Source organism: Notamacropus eugenii, chromosome 2 (assembly GCF_028372415.1).
Source record: "Notamacropus eugenii isolate mMacEug1 chromosome 2, mMacEug1.pri_v2, whole genome shotgun sequence".
Classification (NCBI taxonomy): Eukaryota; Metazoa; Chordata; class Mammalia; order Diprotodontia; family Macropodidae; genus Notamacropus; species Notamacropus eugenii.
Genome location: NC_092873.1, coordinates 356,880,114 through 356,906,237, shown reverse-complemented (window position 1 = coordinate 356,906,237; position 26,124 = coordinate 356,880,114). Strand labels below are relative to the sequence as shown.

The 26,124-nt window shown below is 38.8% G+C and overlaps 2 protein-coding genes across 2 annotated transcripts; both read left to right on the top strand.

Annotated features, from left to right (window-relative positions):
• Positions 1–1,956: 1,956 nt before the first annotated feature.
• LOC140524007 (keratin-associated protein 3-3-like) lies at positions 1,957–2,253 on the top strand. Its single transcript, XM_072638525.1, has one exon. The coding sequence runs from the start codon at positions 1,957–1,959 to the stop codon at positions 2,251–2,253; it is 297 nt and encodes a 98-aa protein (XP_072494626.1).
• A 9,492-nt stretch (positions 2,254–11,745) lies between these two features.
• On the top strand, positions 11,746–18,879 carry LOC140524006 (keratin, type I cytoskeletal 40-like). Its single transcript, XM_072638523.1, has 7 exons — positions 11,746–12,192; positions 13,142–13,224; positions 13,734–13,890; positions 14,831–14,992; positions 15,205–15,330; positions 17,272–17,492; positions 18,780–18,879. Exons 1-7 carry the CDS (start codon positions 11,746–11,748, stop codon positions 18,877–18,879), a joined length of 1,296 nt encoding a protein of 431 aa, XP_072494624.1.
• Positions 18,880–26,124: the final 7,245 nt, after the last annotated feature.

Genomic DNA, 26,124 nt, shown 5'->3' with positions numbered 1-26,124 from the left:
AAGGTATTTCACCTCTTGAGGCCCCAATCCCCTCTTTTATGAACTGGGGAGAGTAACACTCAACTCCAAGATAGTGCAGTTCCATAGTGAGAATTAATTATTATATATAAAACACTCCCAGTGAATTCAATGAAAACTGATAGAGATATATAAAGCCATGATTATGCATTTGCCATTTTATTCTTGTGCCTTAAGGCCTACAGTGTATGATTATAAGCATAATTCCTCTACAATTTAAATGTGGTCAGTCACATTATCATGACATAGCTGTCTTGAGGGCAATGTGCCATTCTAGAGAGAGAAATCAATGTTATTTCTGCCATGAGGTTATAGTGCTAGCGTATCTGCTTGCTAAAGCTTCCCTTTAAAAGAGTATCAGGCATGGGAAAACAGATGAACTTAACTGATGTGACTTTCTAACACACTGCCAGGCACAGAGTAGGTGTGAAAAAATAAAATGCTTGTTGTATTGCAGAAACAAATCAGACACATTGAAAGGGAAAGTGATCTGGTATACAATTCAATGAGAAATTTCACATTCTTGTATATGTCACGAATCCTAGTCATGAATCCCCATCTTCACCTGATTCCCACCCACCCCAAGCTGTTCATTTTCTCTCCACTCCTAAAATTAACTTGTATATTTACTATGAATATATTTCAAATTTACCTATCTGTGTCCATGCTATCCCCTGACCACCAATACCATAGCTGAGGCTAGGAACATTTTCATTTTGGCGTTTGCATCTCCAGCAACTAGCACAGTGCCTGGCACACAATAGGTGTTTTATAAATTAATAATAAATGCTTCCTAAAGTCCCTGTTCAAAGTAGGGCACGCACATCTGACTTCTTTCTGAAGCTGAGTCATTTATTTAGGTATTGCCCATTCTCCTTCATTCCAATTCAGTTCACCAAGCATTTATTCAATGCTTCCTACACATAAGACTCTATGGTATTTCCTAAATGCAGACTGGGTCTTTGGGGAGAAGATGGATTGTTTCATAAATTTCCATTCATTTAATTTTGTTCCTTGTTTGTCCTATTGGCTGGATTCTCTAAATCTTTAGATATTTCCTCTTTGTCAAGAAGCTGCAGATGCACAGCTCTTAGGTCTCAAAGATTCTGTGAACTGATTTGAAGGCCAGGTTGACTATATATTGACATGAATTCATATTTCCATTTCTACCTGATTTCTTTCCTCTGCCCCAATCCAAGACATACACTTAACAAAATCCCTGCTTATCTTCTCATCATCTCCATCAGCTTGCCCAAGTTTTCTTCTAACACTCTTCATTGGCACATATACGGGAGTGTAACAATTGGACAGGGTCAAGCTAGATAGAACAGATTTCTATACTCATGCTATTTCCCCCCATCCCCCATAGGTAAAAGGAAGTCACCAAAAATCATCCCTCCTCTTAAAAAAAAGAGAAAAAGCTCATTGAGGTTTGTCCATTTCAGAATGAGAGTTTTTTAAAGAAAAATCTATGAAAACAGGGAAGTTCATTCCCAATTACTCAATAGCCAAAACCAAAGAGGAATGAAAATGCAAATAGTGGCCTGGGGAAGGTCTGAGATTCCCTAGGCATGTGTCAGTTGCAATGTCTCTCATCAGGACTGTTGTGTAAATTGCTGTAATGGCAAACTCTTTGATGTACCTCGTAAAGCTTTACTCCCAGTAACAAACTGCAAGACTAATCAGTTAAGACTTAGCAATGAACTCAAATAAAATGTAATTACCAAGAATGAAGACTCTTTGCTGGCATCTAAATGTCAAATCAGTCAAGAGATAATAAATCCATGAAAACAAACAGAAATAAGGAAAGAAGCCTTGGGATTGGACCAACCTCTCCTCAAGGAGGGTATATAAGAGGCCCACGGAGAGCAGACATTCAAACCATCAAAAATACCCATCTCTCTTTCCTACTAAGCAGGAAAACAAACTCCCTAAACCATGTCTTACTACCGCGACTGCTGCTGCAGTGTCCCCACTGGACCTGCCACCACCATCTGCTCTTCTGACAAGTGCTGCCGATGTGGAGTCTGCCTGCCCAGCACCTGCCCACACACCACTTGGCTGCTGGAGCCCACCTGCTGTGACAACTGCCTACCCCCCTGCCACATCCCTCAGCCCTGTGTGCCCACATGCTTCCTGCTCAATTCTGCCCAGCCCATCCCAAGCCTGGAGAACCTGGACCTGACCACATACACCCGACCATGCACCTGTGAGCCCTGTGTCCCCCAGTGCTGATAAGTGATGACTATCTTTGCCCAGAGTCCAAAACCTACAAGATTCCTATCCTGTATTGACCTACTTCCGTAGCCACAACCAATTTCAGCAGATGTTGTGATGGGGACCAGATGTGGCAGAACCACATTCAACATCAATGCAAAGGAAATTGCAAGGCTCCCGATGGTAACCTAGAAAATGGAGTGGTGAATATCACCTGTCCTTTCAAGGATATTCAACTCTTTCAGACTGACTGTATGATGCTTCATTTGGGACATTTTGGGGTTTTCATTTATGGTCTTTTGTGTCTCCCTAGAAACTAAGGAGTTACTTTCTGAATTTCCTAATAAACTTTTTTCCCCTTCTGGCATAACACAATGTCTATGATTTTTAAAAATTATTTCTGTATTCTTATATAGATTCCCCACCCTCCAAACAGTAGCATTTTAAAAATATAAAGTGGTTCTAGATTTTTAGGAGTAGAAATCAATAAATAAGCATTTATTAGGCTCCTACTACATGCCAATAGCTACTATCAGCACTGAGGAGATAAAAGCAGAAAAAGAAACAGCCCTTCCCTCAGAGGGATCAAGATAGAAAATATGCAAGCATCTAAGTACGTTCAAAATACAGGAATAGGGATATACCTGTGATTTCATTGGTATAGAAAATTCTGAGTTAACTACTGAGCTTACAACTATAAGCTGATGTCTTTTCTCCAACTTACAGCCCTAGAAAGTTGCCTAGACTACAGGGAGATTAAGTGACTTGCCCAGACACACAGGTCTGTGTGTATCAGTCAAGACTTGAACCCAGGTCTTTCTGGCTCTAAAGATAGCTCTCTATGCCAAGTATATATAATGGTTCTGTAAACCTTCAATTTGGTGGTCAGTCTAATGCCTCTTCAATTCCATACTTAATTTTGGAGGCTCACAAACCGTGAGCTGGCTATGGAAATAGCAAGTACTTAAGAAGTGATTGTTGTTGCCTGCCTGTCTACTTCCCAAGGTAGGGACTATCTAAGTCGTGTATATAAAATAAATTCAACATAACTGAGGATGCTTGTGGGTGAGAGACTGGGGAAGGTCTCATGTAAGATCTTTGGGAGCTAAATTTATAAAGAAAAAAGATTTCTAAGAGGCAGAAAGGAAGAGTGTGCGTTCCAGGCTTTGCAAAGAAAGAAATGGGAGATGGGGCAAAGTGAGTGAGGAAGAGGAAGAAGCCCATCTTAGTTATCCAGACCAGAAAATGTGTAAAGGAGTAATATATAAGAAGCCTAGAAGACTACATCGGAGCCAAGTTGTAAAGGATTTTAGAAGTCTAAAAGTCTCATTTACAGGGAAATGGCACACTGTAGAAGAAAATGGCAATCCACTTCAGCATCTTTGTCAAGAAAACCCCAAGCGGGTCACAACTGAAAAGAGTGAACAATGACAATATGCCAAAAGAGTAGAGTTTATATTTGATCTCAGAGGTAATAGGAAATCATTGTTTATTGGACAAAATAGTGACATGGTTAGAGCTGCCTTTTAGGAAACTCTCTTTGGCAGCTGGAAGGAGGATGACTTAAAGAAAGGAGAAACTAGAGGGAGGGGAAACATTGTAACTGGAGATTATTACAATTATCTAGATGAAGTGATGAGAGTAAGAACTAGGATAAAACAAGTCTAGTTATTTTTAAAAAAAACTATGAACAACTGGCATATTTGAAACAATAACAGGAAAAATAGAGGTTGTTTTAGGCTAAATAACCTTTACATTCTATCAAATATATTTCTCTACTAAGAGTATTTTAATTGACTGGACTTATTATAAACCAATAAATCAAAAGTGATGGTTTGTCAGTTAATTCAACTGCTCTCAGATAAACTTCAAGTTTTATAATAGAGCAGTTATGGCCTACATTTAAAGTCCTTGAAGGAGTTTAATGTGTTTTTGTCTTTGTATCACAGTATTTAGAGCAGTGTTCATCACAGGCAGAGGAGGTAAGGATGGGACTTGTGAGTTCACTGATAAGAGGAATTCCCAGATGAGAAAGTTTCTTTTAGCAATGCAGGTTGACACCTTCCCTGCAACTTATATTTTCCAAGAATTGGTGTCAAATTGAAATGATACATATCCCTGTTTATCCATATTGACTTAGAAAACTACATAACATTATGTTATGCTTCATTTTTATTTATTTTTGTTAAATATTTCTAATCTGGTTAAGGCTATACTTGGTAGGTTTGGAGTCTGGAGTTTGAAACCTCTGTGAGAGCACTAAAAATTTAAGGAACGTCCTCAGGATCACACACTTATTACACATCAAGTAAAAATCATAGCTATCACTAATATAGAGCTTTAGGGACTGAAAAGCAATTTGCTGTTGTTTTATTTTTGATGAATATTGCCTTATTTTATCCTCAGACGAACTCTGAGAGGTTGTTGTTGTTTGTCCTTCATTCTCAAAGAGGATCATGACATCAGGAAGGTGATGTCATGACTTGCAAGCAAATTAGATTTAGGTGAGGAGGGCTGTGCAAAGTCACCAGCCTCACTTTCTCCACTTGGGTCCAGTGGCAGGATATAGATCTGGACACCTGGGGATGGTCCCCACCTTGGGAAGTAGGCAGGCAGGCAACAGCAATCACTTATTAAGCACTTAATATTTCCAGAGCTAGCTCAGGGTTTGGGAAAGAAAGTGTGGAAGTGAAGAGGCATTAGACTGACAACTAAACTGAAGGTTTACAGATCTCATAGTTGTGTGCCTGTGAAACCTGGATGGTAGATCAGTGCCATGCCAGGAAACTGAGTCATTTCCATATGGATTGTCTTAGGAAGGTTTTGTAGATCACCCGGCAGGATAAGATACCAGACACTGATGTCCTTTCTTGACATCATTTAGTTCTTGAACTAAACTGCCAAGCATTTGAACTCTGCTTCAGAGAGCACAACTCCACTGGGCCAGCCACATTGTTCAAACGCAAAATGTACACTTGCCATAAAGGCTATTTTATAGAGAACTCACATAGGGCAAGTGCTCACATGGTCATCAGAAGAAGTGATACAAGGACACTCTCAAGTTCTCTGTTAAGAACTTTGGAATTGATTGTATGACACGGGAGTCACTGGAACAGGACCACTCAACATAGCCCACCCATATCAGAGAAGGTGCTGTGCTCTGTAATTGAAATAGCTCAAAAGAAACATGACATGCACAAATTTAGAAAATCCACTTCAAATGTTCACACAGACTATTTATACACAACCTGTGGTAGAGCATTCCAAGGTCATATTGGTCTCATCAGCCACAGTGGGACACCTTGAAACTTGACTCTAGCTCATTGATGTGATTTTGATCCTTTTCAAGAATGAAAGACAGCAACCAACCAACCAACCAACCAGCTTGCTATATGCTAGTCACTCTACTAAGCACTAAAGATACATATGCAAGGAACCAGAAAGACTGCCTGCCCTCAAGGAATTTAAGTTCTAATAAGGACAATACACAAAAGGAACTGATTGGGGTGAGGGGAGTAAGATCATCTTTCCAAAGGAAACAAAGTATCAGAAGATAGTACTGTTATTATCCCTATTTTGCAGGTGGGGAAACTGAGGTAAACAGAAATTAAGTGAGTTTCCACAGGTGAGTTTCTGAGGCTAGATTTAAACTCCTGACTCCAGTACTCAATCTGCTGTGCTCCCTAGCTGCTGTGAGAAATAACACCTAAACCCAGGTCTTCCTGACTCTGAGACAGGCTCACTATCCAGCATATGGAAGTCTCTGTCTGTCAAATAGTAGGTGCTTAATAATTATTTGAATTGTTTTGAATTGAACCCATGAAACATAAGAATAAAAACAAACGGCCCTCAATCCTGTGCTTATGGCTTCCCTAGTGGTGGTGGCATTATGGTAGACAGGGCAGCTGAGGGTACTGAGGATCACATGAGCTTTAGACCATCAATTAACATGAATTTAACTGATGGTGTGCTAAATGGGAGATCCTTGTCCAATAGCCAAGGAATTGAGACAGTGCTAGAGAAGTGTTGCATGTCAGTGTTGACATTCTCACCATAAACTACGTGAGTAGAAGCATTGTGCTGCACATATAATGATTACTGTCTTACAAATAGAAGTTAGCTCAAGGGAAAGATATATTTACTATTAATGATTATTATTTTTAATGATAATGATATATATTTCTTTGTATTCTTTCTAGGGAAAACATTTTTTTTCATTTATTAGCCCACCTGCTCAAGAAGTCTAGATAAGGATTTTCTTCAAAATCTTTGGTTATTGACTTATTGAATCATTGTGAGTAGGCCTTCTAGACTTGCAATCTGTAGCACAGGCAGGTCTTAGTGCAATCAAGGCCATAGCATCAGTGCAAATAAAACTAAATTACATTAAGATTTTATACATGTATATGTTTTAATGAAAGCCATAGGTAAGGAAACAAGCATTTATATAATGCTTACTATGTTCCAGGCACTGTGCTAAGTGGTGTTATTGTAACTAATATTCTCATTTGATCCTCACAACTCTGGGAGCAGGTAGATGGGACAGTGGATGGAGCACTGAGCCTGGAGTCTATCAAGAAGACACTTACTAGCTGTGTGACCCTGAGCAAGTCACTTAACCCTGGTTTGCCTCAGTTTCTCACCTGTAAAATGAGCTGGAGAAGGACTGGTAAACCACTCTTGTATCTTTGCTAAGAAAACTCCAAATGGGGTCATGAAGAGTCAGACACAACAACAACAAACAACTCTCTACAAACAACTCTATGAGATAGATGCTGTCATTATCCTTATTTTACAGTTGAGGAAACTGATGCAGACAGAAGTTAAATGACCTAGCCAGGGTCACAGAGCTGGTAAGCATCTGAGGCTGAATTTGGATTCAGGTCTTCCTCACCCCAGGCATAGTGCTCTATCCACTGAGTCATCCTAGGTGACTAAAAGGATATTAATTTTTAAACCAGGAGAGAACTAAGAAGTATTGAATACTTATTAGTTCTATGACCCTAGGCAAGTCACTTAACCTTTTTGTAACTCAGTTTTATCATCTGTAAAACAGGACTAGAATTTATAGCCTCTCAGATTCCTTTAATCTCTAAATCAATAATCCTATGAATCCCTAGTTTTACAGATAAGAAAAATGAAAACTAGAGAAATTAAGTGATTTTCTGAAGGTCACATAGATCATAAGAAGCAAAAAGCAGTATTTGTTCTGACTCCAGGATGATTTTTTCTTTAAAAATATTCCAGTATGAACAAAGAATTTTTAGAAAAACAGTAGAATCCTAGTCAGGGAAACTTGTAGTCAAGACATAATTTTAAAGATGAGGGTTTATCAAGTCAATAAGTATTTATTAAGTGCTTATCATATGCCATGCACTGCACTGAACTCTGCAAATGCAAATATAAGCAGAAAGAAAGATAATGCCTGATTTCAAGGAACTTACACCTTTTTTTTTTTAACTTACATCTCCTTAATTTTACTTTTGTGACTTTAAAATTAAGCACCTGGATTCTAATCATCCACGTTTTTTTATAAAGATAAACCTTGTTATTGTTCATTGAGTTATTTGTTTGTTTGTTTTTTCTTGAGTCATAACTAGGAATTCTTGAACTTTGTCCAATTCAGCTGAGATGGTGGAAGAGGACGATTAACTTGGGTGGGCTGCAGTTGTGATGATCCATCTCTTTACAAATCCAATCATATCCCCTACCCCCTGAAATTTCAGCAAGACATGGCAGGGGGCGGGTAGCAGGCATAGTAGTGTGAGAGTGGAGGAAGTCAAGCCTTAAGAGAGAATGCTAAGACCACAGAACCTCGGCAGGAGGGAAGGGGAAGGAGGGGGCAGTTCATGAGGAAGCGAGAATAGTCAGACATCATGGTGTAGAATGGTAGAGGACTACTAGTTACGGGATAATAAACCTTTAGATGTTCTTTACCTGAGACAAAGTTCAAGCTGCCTTACCCTAGTTACAACTTTGCTTTTTACCCTCAAAGGTAATGATGGATATTACATGCATGTTTTTAATGGATGCAAAATCAAACAGAAAATCAGCAAGGTTATGTCACAAGCCTCTCAGTCACTGTGCAGAAGATTTTATGTGACAACTACTAGACATGGTCTCCAGTTGCAGAATTTCTTCTTCATAGTCAAAACTGCCAGTTCTACATTTTAATAAAATGGAGTGAAAAATATTAGAATCCTCTCTTGCTGACTAAAAAATCCTCTCAGATAAGAAGGAAGAGAATTCAGAAGACTGTATCCATGCTTAAGATAAATGTGTCTAAAATAGGGCTAGAATTAGATGCCCTCTAAAAAGGCTTCCAATTCTTCAGAGTCTATGACCTACCTAAGAGCAGTAGGCAAAGGATTTTCCAGTCCTTGGCATATAGTAGATGCTTAATAGATGCTTCTTTGATTCCTTGATTGATTTCTGATCCTAGAACAGTAAGGAAGGTACTTATTTGACACTGGAATTTCAATTTTTTTTCCAAAGAATGTGCCTTATCCCTAAGATCAGTAGCAATTAGAATCTTTAAAGGCCCTGGGTGTCCTTATCCTAATTCCCACTTGCATTGATCAGTCCCATTTACAGAGGACTGACTGTCTCCTTCTTGGGGTTCTAGGAGGTCCCCCAAGGGACAGGAGATCCCAGGTACTCCTCAAGGCCTTGCTGGTGGACCAGTCTCAACTATTTACAAACTCCGGCATTGACCCCAGGTCCTGGACCTCTAGAAGCTCACAAGGTTATAGTCTAGTAGGAAAGAATTGACACAACAGGGAACCCAAGTTCACAAAGTAAGCCATTAACCCTAGTTCTCTCTGTTTCTCTACCTGGAAGCTTACAGCAATGCTTGCCTCCTCACTCATAAGAATCTGGGCAGGAGAGGGAAGGAGACAGAGAGAAACAGAAAAAAGGAGGGAAGGAGAGAGATGGGACAGAGACAGAGTGATAGAGAGGGAGAGAGACAGAAACCGAGACAGAGGAAGTGAATGGGGCAGAAACAGAGAAAAATCGATAGAGAGGGAGAAAGGGAAAGAAAGAAAGAGAAATAGAGAGATTGGGAGGGAGAAACAGAGAGATAGAGAGGGGAGAGAGATAGAGACAGAGAAATAGAAACAGAGAGGAGGGGAAAAGATGAGATAGAGACAAAGAGAGATTGATAGAGAGGGTGACAGATCAACAGAAAGAGGAGAGACAGAGACAGAGAGAGAGAAAAGACAGAGACAGTGGAGAGACAGGAGAGAGATATAGACATAGACAAAGAGAATGTATATTTGTATGTGTGAGAGAAAGAAAGAGGTTCATTTTGACAAGTTATTAACTTTTGGATGTGTACTAACTTATGGCTCAGCACATAACCAAAACTCTGTGTGTATGTGTGTGTGTGTGTGTGTGTGTGTGTGTGTGTGTGTGTGTGTGTGTTTACCATATATTAAGCAGACTGGAAATAGTCAGAGAACACCTAAGCACATTCTAGAGTGGCAAGCTGAGTGCCTCCATTTTATTTCATCACAGGATCCCCAAGCAATTGTGGGGGTGCAATAAGCAGAGTGATATACAAGCTTAAAAGGCAGAACTTCCACTGGCCTTTTCTGTCCCCTTCACACCCCCTGCATTACATAATGTTTATTCCCATTTTGTCGGTATCCAAAGTGGGCCCTAGCCAATGGAGTTATGTAAATACCAGAAAACAGATTCAGCCATAATAGCTCTGATGGCATTATGGAATAGTTTCATCATAACAAAATCCTGCTTGAGTTCAAAAGGCTCTCAAAAAAGGAATTCATTTTCTGAACTGATTCAGAAATAAATCAACAAACATGAAATGTCTTTTGTGTTCAAAATTCTAGGAAATCAAAGACAAAAAAAAAAAAAGCATGGGGTCCCCTGCCCTGCTCCATAATAAAGAACATCAGAATGAGGCCACAGTGTGATACAGAGGTGATTCTAATTCAGATGCAGATTAGACCGAATCAAGGGGTGGGGAACCTGAGGCCTTGATTCTAGGTGTGGCTCTCTAGGTCCTCATGTGCAGCCCTTGTCTGACCAAATGGTCTTTGAGGACTCTCCCAACTCTGATATCCTTTGATTTTGTGAGACAATGGGAATGTGGAGAATTAAAGCAAAATGCTTAGTCTGGGCAAATCAGCAGACTAAAGTAAAATTCCTGACCATCTGTTTGTGCCACGACTTGTATTGAAAGTGACCTGTCAGCAACCTAGGAAGTATCCATCCACGACGCAATTTGACCTTCCAGATCAAACACAGAGTGTGATAGGCCAATCTCACAAAGAGATGCTTCCTAAGCCAAGCACACCTCAGCACACCTCATTCCTTAAGCATGTCTGCTCTTCCCCGAGGATGGGAGGCTATTAAAAGGATTTCTACTCACATTAAAATTTATTTTATAGTTGACAGATGGGAAGACTCAGCAAAAATGATAATAATCTGGAAGATTCTTCTGCAAATCTTCATCAACATGCATGTTTGTCATTTCATTGTCGTTTAAGACAGACACAGAAGATTGTAGTGTATACAACCATGTCCTCCATCTCCTATTTGTAAGAAATTAGAGCCCCTGATTGTTTGCTGACCAAGGTTTTTCTCTTCCTTTCCCACATTTTTGAAGCTTTAATCCCTGGAATTCCTAGCGTGATTATCTATAACAAGCATGTCATTCATTCAGGCATTCATTCATCAATTAACAAGCATTTATTAAGTGACCACTATATGCCAAGCATGGTCTAGCAATACAAAAACAAAAAACAAAACAAAAATAATCAAGAAGATTATATTGAAGGGGAGGAGGGGAGTGGGGAGAAATATGTACATAGAAAAGTGAATATGAAGAAAGTTAATATCAGGAGAAGAGGGTACTGAAGGTGGTAAGGATCAGGAAAGGTCTCATGGAGGTGGCACACTAGCTATAAGGGGAACTATGTACAAAGACACGGCAATGGGAGCTGGAGTGGCTTATTTGGAGAGCACCAGGCTGGCCAAATTTATCTGGAGGATAGAATAAATGAAAGGGAGTAATATGCAAATAAGCCTGGAAAGGTAGACTGGAGCAAGATTTTTCAGAACCTTAAATACCAGGATAAATATTTTGTATTTTATTCTAAATAAAATAATGAATTTTTGCTTCCAAAACTTTCTAGTTCAAATCTAGATGTCAATGACATACACCTCAGTATAAAACACTTTTTTTTCACATATCTAAGAGCTTGATTTTATTGTCCTACTGTCACATGGACTCTCTGATAGGTTTTATTAAAGCAACATGAACTTGACCTTGTTAATGAGACAAGGAACTCTTCCATTGTAAATACACAACAGACTAATGAAACGTTCTTTTGAAAACTAGCATAAACAGGGCTTAAGCAAACATCCTGAGCATTCTGTCAACAGCCCTGGAGAGGCTCTATAAAAATCCCAATGAGGAAGGAAAAGACTAAGTGTGGGTACCTTGAGTCTAGCAGACAATCCTTGCCCTTCCCTTCCGATACTATGACTTCTGAATGTGCCCCCAAAAGTGATACTCCTGAGTCCTGTTCAGAGGCATCAGACTGTCCCTCTGTTTCAACCTGTTCTACTGAGATTCCCTGTCTCCCCAGTACTGGGGTAGCATCCAGATGCCAAACCCCAACCTTCATCGCCAGGTCCTGTCGGCCCACAAGTCGCCTACCAACTTGCTACATACCTGGGAGCTGTAGCAGCCCTTACTTTGTGGGTAGCTGTGGTTGGTGTGAGGAAGGAGCCTTCAACTGCAATGAGAAGGAGACCATGCAATTTCTGAATGATCGCCTGGCCTGCTACCTGGAGAGGGTTCGAGGCCTGGAGCAAGAGAATGAAGCTCTGGAGTGCAAAATCCGTGAGCAGTGTGAACTAGAAGTCCCTCTCGTGTGTCCAGACTACCAGTGTTACTTCAACACAATTGAAAATCTCCAACAAAAGGTCTGTTAGCCAATTCTTCTTCCCTAGCCCTTGCCCCCCATCTTACTGGATATGGTGATGTATTATGGGACCACTGTATTAATGGAAAGAGATGAGGATGGTGTGGAAGAGAGTTATAAAAATATTACCTAAAAGTGAAATCTGGAATATTATTAGTATATTGTACGGAAGATCAAACAAGGTAATAAGGTAAAGAGCTTTGCAAACTTTAAAGTGCTATGTACATTATACTACGATTATTACTGTTACTACTGCTACTTAGAATCTTGGACTTGACCTCAGGAAAACCTGAGTTAATTGCCCACCTCAGACACTTAACTAGCTATGTGACCCTTGGTAAATCAATTAACTCCTCTGTGCCTCAGTTTCCTCATCTGTAAAATGAGAGGGTTGCACTTGATAGCCTCTTAAGGCTTATTCTTGCTCTAAATTTAGGATTCTATGAATAGAATTTCTTTTTTCTCAGAGGTATAAAATTTACAGTCATGGAAATTATGAAAGAATGCCATTCTTTTAAGATTTAGCTATTAATTTTTAAAATCCTTTCTAGAAAGAAAAATAACCTATGTTTTACTGCTGTTGGGTTATTATAATGAGACAATGGGTTTGTTGTACAAATATAGCAAAGTAGTTAAGTAAATGAAATGTTTTCTACCTCCTTAGTTGGTCTCCAAATTCTCAGTTCTTTCTTTTTTGAGAGAGAATAAAGTGAATTTAAAAACAGAAATAAATGTGAAGAAATACAATCTCCTGGCTTTTTTTTTATATTTAAGTGATTTTGGAGGGGAGGGACATGATATAATTATCCAAAAACACTCAAACAGCCACATCCCTTCCCCTCCTTCCATATATATCACCCCGCCCCTACAAAATATCTGATGGTTTTTAAAAGAATGGATGTTAGAACTCTTTTCAGATCCTTTCTACTATTTCATCTCTTGTTTTTCAGATCTTGTGTACCAAGGCAGAGAATTCTAGATTAACTGTTCAGATTGACAACTTCAAATTGGCAGCGGATGACTTTAGATCAAAGTAAGTCTGGTGACATGGGACAGGGAAGGGGAAAGGAGGGAATAAGCATTTATAGAACACCTAGGATGTGCCAGGAACTGTGCTCAGTACTTCCCAAATATATTATTTCCTTCAGTCCTCACAATAGTCCTCCCAGGTAGGGTTTTTATCCCATTTTACAGTTGAGGAAACTGATGCAAACAGAGGGTTTTTTGTGACTTTGTTAAGTGCCTTGCCCAGGGTCATGAAGCTAGGAAGGGTCTGAAGTTGTCCAGGCCCAGATACCTGGGTCTGCCTGCACAGAAGACCAGCATAGATAAAGGCCAGCCTTGAAGTCAGGAGAATCTATTCTACCTCTGACATATATTAGATGTGTATCTATGTGCTAAGTTACCCAAACCCTGATTCCACATTTGGAGTCATAGGATTTCAGTCCTATCTCTGCCCCCTTACCTTTGTGCTTTTGACTAGGTCACATCATGAAGAAAAAAAAAACAAAATGAAATTAAGTTTCTCTCTTGTGATTAAAGGTATGAGACTGAACTGTCTTTTCGCCAGCTAGTAGAGGCTGACATCAGTGGTCTCCAAAAAATCTTAGATGATTTGACCCTATGCAAACGTGACCTAGAGGCACACGTGGAATCTTTGAAGGAGGATCTGCTCTGTCTCAGGAAAAATCATGATGAAGTAAGGAGACTGATGGGGGAAGGGAGAGGGGAGGAGGAGGAGGGGCAGGCCAAGTGGAACTAGTGGCCAAACTAAAGTGATGAATTTCGTGTCACAAAATATATGATGAGCACACACAGAAACTAACTGATAAAAGTAAAATGAGGCAAGCACTTTAAATATCCAGCTAAATCCTGCCATTTCATTTCTGTGGCTATAATGATAACACCCTGTGTAGACCCAGAGGGGTCATAACACGACTGGCCATGGCTACTTCTCTCTCTAGTAACAAGCATTTACATATGGTTCTAATGTTTGCCAAGTGTTTTACAAATATTATCTCAGCTGATCCTCACAACAGATACTATTATTATCCCTGTTTTATAGTTGGGGAAACTGAGGCTCGGAGAGTTTTTTTATGACTTGTTTATGGTCATTCAAGTATTGGAGACAAGATATGAACTCAGATGTTCCCTTAATTCAAGGCCAGCCTTTATCTTCTATTCTGGACTTGAATCAAGATTCTAATTCTACTTCAGACAAATTATAGCTGTGTGACTCTGGGCAAGCCATGTAACCACTCTGGCCTCAGTTTCCTCCTCAATAAAATAGGGATAATAATATTACCTACCTTTCAGGGCTGTCATGCAGATCAACTGAGATAATGCTGAAGGAGTGCTTTAAAAACTTCGAAGTAGTTTATAAATTTGAATTATTATCAAGGAATCATTTTTCCCATCCTACTTGATGGAATTAAGATAGTGAAATCTGGAATTACTACAGCGTGAAAGAAAATCACATATTTCTGAACACCTGGAAGAGGAAATTTAATTTTGTAATAAGACATGGTGCATATTTAGCACCAGCAGCTATCTTAATTACAAGTGCGGCTGCGATGGAATGGCTGCTGAACCAATGAACTCTGCCTACATTGTTACCATTTTACCCTTCTTTACTTTAGGAAGTCAATTTATTGAGGGAACAGCTTGGGGACCGACTCAGTGTAGAGCTGGACACTACCCCTCCTGTTGATCTGAACAAGGTCCTGGATGACATGCGGTGCCAGTATGAAGCGGTGGTTGCTGATAACCGCAGAGATGTCGAGCAATGGTTTACCCTTCAGGTCAGTTCCTGAGGCCAAAAACTAACCAGGGATTTCATGTCATGCTTTAGTGTTAAAATTAAATTATAATTTTATATAAATTTATATTATAAATCATAATATTGATATTAATAATTATAAATATTAATATAATGGCAAAATATAGCTGATGATATAATAATAATCTCCTTTCTTTGCATTTTTCTCCCTTTTAAATCATTCCTGTATTTCAGACAGAGGAATTAAATCAGCAGCAGCTGGCTAGCTCCGAGGAGCTCCAGTGCTGCCAATCAGAGATTCTTGAGCTGAAGAGGAGAGCAAATGCTCTGGACATCGAACTCCAGGCACAGCATGGCTTGGTAAGGGATGTGCAGACATGGATACCCTTTAGAGGGATGGATGAGGCCAATGGAATTATCTAGATAGATAGAGGGCTTAACTCAATGCAGGCCCTAGCAGCCATAATTCATACCATCCATGGCTACTCGACAGAACAAGCATCCAGTCCTGAAATTAGACAGTCATCAAATGACCTGAGTAACCCAGTGGTGCTCATTCCCAAACCTATAGCTTCATTTTGGTGTCAAAGACTGAATTATGGCCGATTGACGGATTTTACTCATATCCCTAATGCAATAGTGTCTATTACATGCCAAACGCTATGCTAAGCACTGGGGCACAAAGACCAAAGATATGCCTGCTCTCAAGTAGGGATAAGAGTCTAATAAGAGATACGACATGCAAACAAGTACAGATAAGAGACATACAGGATAAGTTGAAGATAAGCAATAGAAGAAGATACGAGCATTAAGTTGTTATTCAGTCATGCAACATGCAAACAATATATATAAACAAGATATTTATGGGATAAGTTGGAGATAATCAACAGAAGGAAGGTACTAATGTCAAGTTGTTGTCCAGTCATATCTGATTCTTCATGACCTCTTTGGGGTTTTGCTGGCAAACATATTGGAGTGATTTGCCATTTCCTTCTCTAGTTAATTTGACAGATGAGGAAACTGAGCAAATAGGATCAAGTGATTGGCCCAGAATCACATAGCTACCGTCTAAGACAGGATTTGATCTCTTGAAGATGAGTCTTTGTGATTCATCTAGGTCTAGCATTCCATGCACTATGGCACCACCTAGATGCTCCCACTAACATTAAGAGAAATCTGCAAGACTTCTTGCAGAAAATGGAATTTAAGCCAAAATTGAAGGTTGCCAGGAAAGCTCAGAAGTGGAGATGAGAACAAGCGTTCTAGGGATGGGACACCACTAGTGAATTTCTAAAACTTTTTCACTTTGCTAGATTTTAGGTTCCATGAGAGTAGAGATCATGTCTTTCCTAAAATTCATGTCTTCCTCAGCATCTAGCACAGAGTTCTGCATAAAGTAAGCACTTCGTTTGTTCATTAAGAAATATTGACCAAGGACCTACAACGCTCTAGGTTCTTGTAAAAGTACAAATTATAAGTAAGACGAGGGCTTTATCCTTGTGGAGGTTTATAAGTATTTGTTCAATTGTTAGATTGAATTTGAACCTTGAAATTCTCTGTTTTCCCAGGAAGTTTATGTATCATATTACCCCTTTAATTTGGCCTCTCCCACAAAAAGAAAAAAGAAGAAATTGGAGTGCTGTGTAATTTTTTTAAAAGATAATCATATTTATGCCTTCCTCCCAAATTGTAGAGTGCTAGGCAGTACTAACCATGGAGTCAGGAAGACCTAGGTTTGAATCCTGCCTCTGAAACTTATCAGTTATATAACCCATGGGGAAAGTTCCATCTCTTTGAGGCTCAGTTTCTTTATCTGTAAAAAATGTGTTACCTCACAGGATTATTAGAGACTTAAATGAGATGAAGCATGTAAAGTGCTTTGCAAACTTAAGGTTGTATAAACATCAGTTAATATTAAGCAACAAAACTTCTCAGGCTTCAAAAATACTAAAGAACACAAAGGTTCTTGAATCAATGAATGAATGAGTAGGGCATTTATTAAGCATCTACTTTGTGCACAACACTGTACTAAGTGTTGAGTATATAAATAAAAAGAGGAAAGTAAAACAGTTGCTGCTCTCAAAGAGCGCGAGTTTTTAAAAAGGGAGACAATATATATTGAAGGTTTCCATTATAAATCTACAAATCCAGCATCATAGAGCCAGAAGGTCCCTTAAAGTTCATCTAGTTCAATCACTGTATTGTACAGAAAAGGAAACTGAAGACCAAAGAGGGAGGTGACCCCAGGATACACAGCCCTTCAGGCAATTCATTTTTCCTGTCCCCTCTTTCCTCATCCAGATAGAATCTCTGGAATGCACCAAGACAGAAACAGAGACGCAATATGGCACTCAACTGGCCCAGATGCAGTGCCTGATTGATAATGTGGAGTCCCAGCTAGCTGACATACGCTGTGACCTGGAACGGCAGAACGAAGAATATCAGGTCCTCTTGGACACGAAGGCACTGCTGGAGTGTGAGATCGCCACCTACCAAAGCCTGCTGGAGAGTGAAGACTGCAAGTAGGTGTAATCAGACCAGCAGGATGCCAGCCTTTGAATAATTAAAATAGGATTGAAAAGACAAAGGAGTCTTGTTCTGAAATTGCCCATTTACTCACATCCATGGGGAGAAACCCCTAGTTGTCTCTTAGGACATCTATCTATAGATACAGAGACAGATAGAGAAGAAAGAGGGAGGTGAAGAGGAGAGAGGGAGAGAGAGAGACAGAGAGAGAGAGAGAGAGAGAGAGAGAGAGAGAGACAGACAGACAGACAGATAGACAGACAGACAGAGAGGAGAGAGACAGAGAGAGAGAGAAAGAGAGAGAGAGAGGCAGAGAGAGAGGGAGAGACAGAGAGAGAGGGAGAGAGAGGGATAGAGAGAGAGAAGGAGAGAGTGAAGATATATAAAGCATTTGCTAGGCAGTTATTACATGCCAGGTGCTGTTCTAAAAACTGGGGATACAAATACAAGCCAAAAAAATTAATTGTTATTTATTTTAGAGGTCATATCCCACTTGTGTAATTAATTAACAGATAAGAAGAATGTGTTTTAATAACATGGCACTAACATTATTATCCACTGCATTTAATCTGAATTGTATTGCCTCTTTATGTTGTGTTCATTTACAAATGTGTATTGTTCTCTCTGTTTTCTTTGCTTTTCATCACTTCATTCAGGTCTTCCCATACTTATTTTTGCAATTCTCCATATTCATTCTTTTTTACCAAACAGTAGCAGTCCCCTAAATTCTCATATTGCAATTTGTTTCACTTTTCCCCAATTGCTGAACATCTGTTTTGTTTCATCTTTCTGTTACCACAAATAATGCTGCTGTGAACATGTTTGTATATGTAGGTGCTTTGTGACTGTCGCTGAGCTTTGTCATTGTTGAATTATTCTAGTTGTGTCTGAATCTTAGTGACCCAATTTGAGTTTTCTGGGCAAAGATCCTGGAGTGATTTGCCATTTCTTTCTCCAGCTGATTTTACAGATGAGAAACTGAGGTAAACAGGGTTAAGCAACTTTCCCAGGGTCACACAGTTAATAAATGTCTGAGGCCAGATTTAAACCTAGGTTCTTCTGGTTCTGGGGTCCAGTACTATCTCCAGTGTAAATCCAATAATGGCATCACTGAGTCAAAGAATATTTTTAAACCATCTTTTATTCTAAATATATTTTCTATGACTAAAATTTCTAAAGTAAAATTAAATGCCTTCTTTTTAATTTATGTATTTTCCTCCATTTACTCAAATTTCCATTGAACTCTTTCCCTTTAAATATAATTTAAAATTATTTGTCTACAGACTTCCCTGCCACCCATGTTCCTCATCCTCCACCTCTGGCAATACCTGTGAACCCTGCACAGCCTGCTTGATTTGTACAGTTGAAGGATGCCGAGTCTGAGTATCTAGTACTAACATATCTCATCAAGGAAGCCAACAGTCTGGTTCAAACCACTCAGAGAAGAAAGTGGATTTGATCCATGGACTTCAAAGTACCAAGTCCTTCTCATGAGGGCTGCAAAGTCCCCACCACTGGTTACTCTCCAAGAATCCTCCGCACATTTCTGGGTTTTGTGTATTCTTTCCTTAATTACTTTCATGCATTTTTTGACTTTCTTGTTAATTTTCAAAGAAAACTCATTTCATTTTCTTGGCATGGTTAATACAGTTTTTGGTGTTGCTCATTCATGTGAGTGTTATCATGAGTATTTTTATAAAGTTCCATTGGGTCTCAGGTGAATTTTCCAAAAGTCCCACCAGATTTCCAAAAATATGATTTGTTAAATGACTAAGAATGCCATTTTCTGAACAAGAACAAAGAGGAGAGAAATATTCAACGGTAAGTGTGTACTATGAGTCATGTGCCCAAGGCACTTTGATAGGTATTCCAAATACAGAGACAAAAATGAACCAGTCTTGCCCTCAAGGAATTAACATTCCACTGGAGAGATAGTTGTGTGTGTGTGTGTGTGTGTGTGTGTGTCTCTGTTTGTCTTTCTGTCTCTCTCTTTCTCTTACTCTGTGCCTTTCTGTCTCCCTCTCTCTTTGCATCTCTCTGTCTTTTTCTTCCTTTTCTTTTTCTCTCCCTTTCTTTCTCTGTCTCTTTATCTTCCTTTCTCTCTATCCCTGTGTCTGACTCTGTCTCCCAGTTTCTCTTTATTCCTTTCTTTGTCTCTCTTTCTCTGTATGTCTTTCTCTCTTTGTATTACTATCTCTGTCTCTCTGTTTCTTTCTCTTTCTGTCTCTGTCTATCTCTATTATTGTGCCTTTCTCTCTGTGTTTGTATCTGTCTGTCTGCCTGTCTCTCTCTCTCTCTCTCTTATTTTTTGCTCCCATTAACCTTCCTGAGTCCAAACACATAATAATTATTTTGAGATCGGTGTGATGCAGAAGAGGAAACACCAGATTTCAGAATGGGAACTAAAAGTACAGATTTATGATTTAATCCATACAAGAAACTCTTGGTATGAAAACTGCTTCTACTGGTATAGATTACTAACTCATCTATAACTTATAATTTTATACAGACTCCTGGAGCACTGGCAGGATAACTGGTTTGCTCATGATCATACAATTTGTATTTGTCAGAGACAGGGCTTCAATTCACGTCTTCTTGACTTCAAGATTGGAACTCTCTTGTCATAGTCAACATGTTCATACCTTTCCGAACCCTAGCATTTGAAAGTCACCTTGATCTTCTGATTGAGTTTTAGTCATGAATAGTTGCTTGCAGCTGCTGACTGTTCAATGAAAGATATAATCTCTTCCCTTATCAGAAGTCATCCCAGATCCCAGGGGTAGTGTCTGGTGTTACATTGCCAGTAACCTGTGCTGTCTCTGAACATCTCATTCCCTGATTGGCAGAAATTTTCTACTAACAAAACACTACCAGGGGTTCTTTTTCACATCTGGAGAACTAAGTAGCAAAATAAAGTCTTTTTTTTAAAGTGCTCAAATCTTCTCCAACTCTTCACCCTTCCCCTTTTCTCCTCTTCCTTCACCTCTCCCCTCTCTCTCTCTCTACCCTCCCCCATCCCTATCCTTTCCTCCATCTTTTCTCCTTCAACCCTTCCCCAGCCTAGATGATAACATGGTGGAGATGGCTGAGGAGGCCATGGAGCCCACAGAGGCAGGCATCACAGGGCTGTGCCAAGATAGGTTCTCCAAAATGGCCACTTACCTGACAGGTGAGCTACCAGTGAAGATTATAAACTTCTGGAAAATATGAACAAACTGACTGGCTTGAAGTGTCTAGAAATGAAAGATATTGCAGTAAACGTAAGTAGAAACCTAAAAGACTGAAACAAGAAATATGCAGCACTTCAACTTTATCTGGATGACATCACTTTAATTGAGGAGCAAGTAGCAGCTCTGGAGTAGAAAGCTCACAAATGGGATGCATATTCAAAGAAACCAGAGGCAAAGTACAAGAAGTTAGAAAGGTGATGAAAGAAATCTTTAGATAAAGGTTTTAACTGTAAAAATGTTTTCAAACAGCTGAAATAAATGGGATGGAACTTAGCACTATGTTTCAATTCTATAAAAGGAAGCAGTGCTGTCGATCCAAGGAGAATCCCAGCCCTACCATTGTTTGGATGTGTAATTCTGGCCACCCTCAATGTTTCAGTAATATTGTACCCCCTGGTACCTCATCTTATCATGTGCTTCATTGTGTGCCCCCGACCAAGGTTCAGAAATCAGGATCAACCTCGTCTAGAGCAGATACCGATAAGAGGCTCATCTCTCCCTATCTCCTACCTTCTTAAATAATAAATGAAGACTTATGAAAAAAGTGGTTCATCAATGACTTTAGTGCTTAAAACCAACATGAAGAAAAATTACCATTATCAATCATACTAGTTTTATGATTTGAAGTAATAAATGTGTCCTTTGAAAGACTTAAAATATCACAACATAAAATAAATGAATTAATGCATGAGTGTATATATGCATGCATGAAAAGAAAGTAATAATTAAACATTTGTTATGTACGAGGTACCATGATAAGCACTGGGGTTACAAATATAAAAAGTAAAAAAGTCTCTACCCTTAACAAGTTTGCATTTTAATAGGGAAAGGCAAAACATTTGTGGGAATGGTGACCAGAGAAGAATAATTTTGACTGGATGTCACAGGGATGGTGAGTAGCATCATAGGAAAGAATGACGGGTCCTTTCTAAGAAAGGTAACATAGTTTTGATTACTATTCCAAAAGATTAAAGGAGAAGGGGAAGGCTTCATGGAATGAAGATTGTTAGAGAGTATTATAGGATGATGGATCTGGGCCAGATTAGTTGTGGAGAACTCTTATTAATCAGGACAACAGGGACTCAAGGCAGGACCTGGAATGGAGTGCTTGGTCAAAAGGCAAAAAGGCAAGGCATAAAGATGTCCAGTAACTCTAACAGACAAGCAGGAGAAAAAAATTTTTCACAACGATGTATTAAATTTTTGAAAATAGCTAGATCAAAAAAGAAGAAAAACCCAAAGCAACTGCCTTTAAGTGCCTGATTCAAACATAGGTTTTCCTGATTCAAACTCCACCATACCACTTTGTTTACTATCTTTATTACAAAAGGTAAAACAGCATAGTATTGGGCTTCAGGGTTAGGGAGTTTATTTTAACTGAAAGGTTTTAAGTTTAGACACAATCACGCCAAGTCATTAGTTGGGAAAATTCCTAACAGTTAGGTAAAAGTTGAGATCTAAGCTTAATTTTACATTTATATGTATCTCTAGTTAAACACAAGCCTCTTTGTGGATGACACAAATTTAAATTTATTGGAAATGTTTGGGTAGTGAAACAATAGATTGTATTACATAAGCATTGAGAAGAAATGTTGAAGAGTCTACCTTTTCTCTTGGTACTTTTTTCTTGGTAATCCTTTCTTTGATCCTCTCTTTGTTCTCTTTTGCATATAGACTTTATAGTGGTATTGTTGAGTCAAAGTGAATACATAGTTTCATAGACCTTATGAAAAAAGTGGAATTCTCTGGAATGGTTGAACCATTTCACAGTTTTACCAACAAGGCTTTAATGGCCCTATTTTTCTACATCCCCCCATGTCCTTTTCTGTTGTGTTAGCCAATCTTATAGGTGTTTTTTTTTTAATTTGTTGTTTTAATTTGTATTTCTCTAAACAACAGTGATTTATAGCATTTTTATGTGGCTATTGATAGCTTTGATTTATTCTCCTGAAAACTGCCTGCTAATATCCTTTGACCAATTTTCAACTGGGGAATGGTTCTTATTTTTTAAAAATATATAAATTTGGCTCAGTTTCCTATATATTTGAGAAAAGAGAACTTTTTAGGTGACACTTCTTGTAAAATAATTTTCTCAGTATCTTGCTTTCCTTCTAATTTTTTGGATGCATTAGTTTTGTTTGTGGCAAAACCTTTTTAATTCCATTTTATCAAAGTTCTCCATTTTACTTCCTGTGGTCCACTCTGTCTCTCATTTGGCCATAAACTCTTACCTTATTCAAAGATTTCCAGGTAAAGTTTTTTCATGATCCCCTGTTTTACTTATGATATTAACCTTTCTGTCTGAATCATTTATCCATGTTTACTTTATTTGGGCATATGCTGCAAGATATTCATTTATGTTTAGTTTCTTCCAAACTGCTTTCCAGTTTTCCTGAAAATGTTTGTAAAATGCTGAGTTCTTCCCCAAAACTTAGATCTTTGATTTTATCAAACATTTAATTACTATGGTCATTTAGTACAATGTATTGTGTAACTAATCAATTCGGCTGATCCACTACTGTATTTCTTGGCCAGTACTTGATTGTTTTTATGATTACTGCTTTGTGATTGTGTTTGAAATCTGTTATTGCTAGGCTACCTTTCTCACTTGCCTCTTTTAGGTGAAATGATTTCCCCATTCTTCCTCTCCTTCCCCTCTTCTCCCAGTACATTTCTCTTTCTCACCCCTTCATGTTTTTAGATAATTCCAACGTAATCAACTCTTCTAAATACTCTAATAATGAGAAAGTTCTTAGGAGTTACACATATCATCTTCTCATATAGGAATATAAAAAATTTAATCTTACTGTGTCCTTAATGATTTCTCTTTCATGTTACCTTTTTATACTTCTCTCAAATCTTGCATTTGGAAGTCAAATTTTTTTTTCAGCTCTGATCCTTTCATCAGGAATGCTTGAAAGTCTTCTATTTCATTAAATATCCATTTTTTCCCCTGAAGGATTATATTCAGTTTTGCTGAGTAGATATTCTTGGTTGTAACCCTAGTTTTTCTGCCTTCTGGAATATTATGTTCTAGCCCTCTATTCCTTTAGCATGCTAGCTGCTAAATCTTGTGTGATCCTGACTGTGACCTCATGATATTTGAATGGTTTCTTTTTAACTGCTTAAATTATTTTTCTCTTTGACCTTGAAGCTGTGGTATTTGGTTCTAATATTCCTGGGAGCTTTCATTTGAGGATCTTGCTCAGGTGGTGATCAGTAGATTCTTTCAATTTCTATTTTCTCCTATGTTTCTATGATATTTGGGCAGGTTTCCTTGATAATTTCTTGAAATGTGATATCTAGGTTCTTTCTTTGATCATGGCTTCCAGACTGTCTAATAATTCTTCAATTATCTCTCCTCAATATGTTTGCGTGGTCAATTGTTTTTCTAATGAGATGTTTCACATTTATGTTTTTTTCATTCTTTTGCCTTTGTTTTACTATTTTCTTAATGCCTCATGAAATCTTTAGCTTCCACTTTTCCCATTCTAACTTTTAAGGAATTATTTTCTTCAGTGAATTTTTTAACTCTTTTTTCTTTTGGTTCTGTTTTTTTAAGGTCCTATTTCCTTCAGTATTTTTGTGCCTCTTTTACCAAACTGTTCATTGTCTTTTCATAATTTTCTTCCGTCTTTCACTTCTTTGCCCAATTTTTCCTCTACCACTCTTATTTGATTTCTAAAATAATTTTTTAAGTTCTCCTGGGAATTCTTGTTGGTCTTATGTCCAATTCTTGCATTTTTTCCTTTGAGATTTTTCTTGCAGTTGTTTTGACATCATTGTCTTTTTCTGGTTTGACTCTTGATATTCCCTGTCATCAGGGAAAAGCTACTGCTTTTTATGGTCAGATTTTTGTTGTTGTTGTTGTTGTTGTTGTTGTTGTTGTTGTTGTTTGCTCATTCTTCCAGTCTACTTCTTGACTTTGAACTTTATGTTAAAGTTGAGTTCTGCTCCTGGTTCCATCAGGTTAATTTGGCCATTCATTTAATTTAGGCTGCCCCTCCCCCCACCCCACCTGTTTACTTCATTGTGATTTTTCTTGAGACAAAGTAGATCCTCCTTCAAAGATTCTGCATTTGACTCTAGTTCAGATTTGTATGAGGTCCCTGCTCCCTTGGAAGCAGAAGTGATACTCTTCTCAGGGCCCCTGTTCTCTTGGGATCATAAACAATATTGTTCCTTAAGGTACCTGATCCCTTTTATCAAAAAGAATACTGCTCCTCAAGGTCCCTGCTCCTGCATGACCAAAAGTGGTCCTCTTTGCCCTTGAATTTTGATCTGAAAGGTGTTATAGATAATGGAGTTGACAAACAGCATCTGAACCTGCACCCAGTGCAAGCACATGGATCTTCTTTGATTTCTTTCTGACCAGTTGCCTAATCCCCTCACCACACGTGGCTTGAGAGATCCCAAAGTTGCTGATGCTGATGCTGCTGTTGGCACAGCAACAGCAAGTCCCAGCAACTAGTGTTGCATTCATGAGGGCTACAGCTCATCCCCCATGCCACTACTGCATATCTCTCCTTTGACTTCCCAAGTTTTTTTGGGCTAGAAAAATGTTTCACCTTGACCTTTTGTTTGCTATGGTGCTCTGGAGTTTGATTTGAGGGCTTATTTTAAAGTTGTTTGGAGGGGAATGTTGGAAGAGCTTACCCTACTCTGTCATATTAACTCTGCTCCTAGAAGTTTCTTCAAGGATATTTAATAGTATCATGACATACAATGAGGACTAGTGCATGAGTGATTTAATAAAGCAGACTGGCTGAGCCTTTGGTTGGGTTGTGGGTTGTGTGAGTAGAAAGAATGCTACTTGCTGGGTATGCTGGTGCCTGTAATCCCTGTTACCAGTGAGTCCAAGGCTCAGGACTTCTAGGATATAATAGTCTAAGCCTATGGGATGTCTACACTAAGTTTAGTATTAATATAAGCCTTTCAAGAATGGGTGATCCTCAGGTTGCCTAAGGAGGAACAAATTGGCCCAAGTTAGAAAACAGAGTAGGGATAAAATGTCCCGTGTCAGAAAACATATCAGATCAAAACTCCGAGGACAATCAGAATGGGATCAATCCATGAGTAGCCTCTATACTTGCCACCTCTATGAGCTAGAGAGAGGAAAGAAGGAAGGAAGGAAGGAAGGAAGGAAGGAAGGAAGGAAGGAAGGAAGGAAGGAAGGAAGGAAGGAAGGAAGGAAGGAAGGAAGGAAGGAAGGAAGGAAAAAGGAGGAAAGGACAAAGGAGAGAAAGAAAGAAGGAGAAAAGGAAGGAGGAAAGAAGTACTACTTATTGAAGAAAGAATATCTGGTCAAAATTGGTATTCAAATGCAGGGAAGAGATCAGAACATGCCTGAGCACCCATGGTATCAGTTCATTTGTGTCTTTATTGTCTATATGGAAGT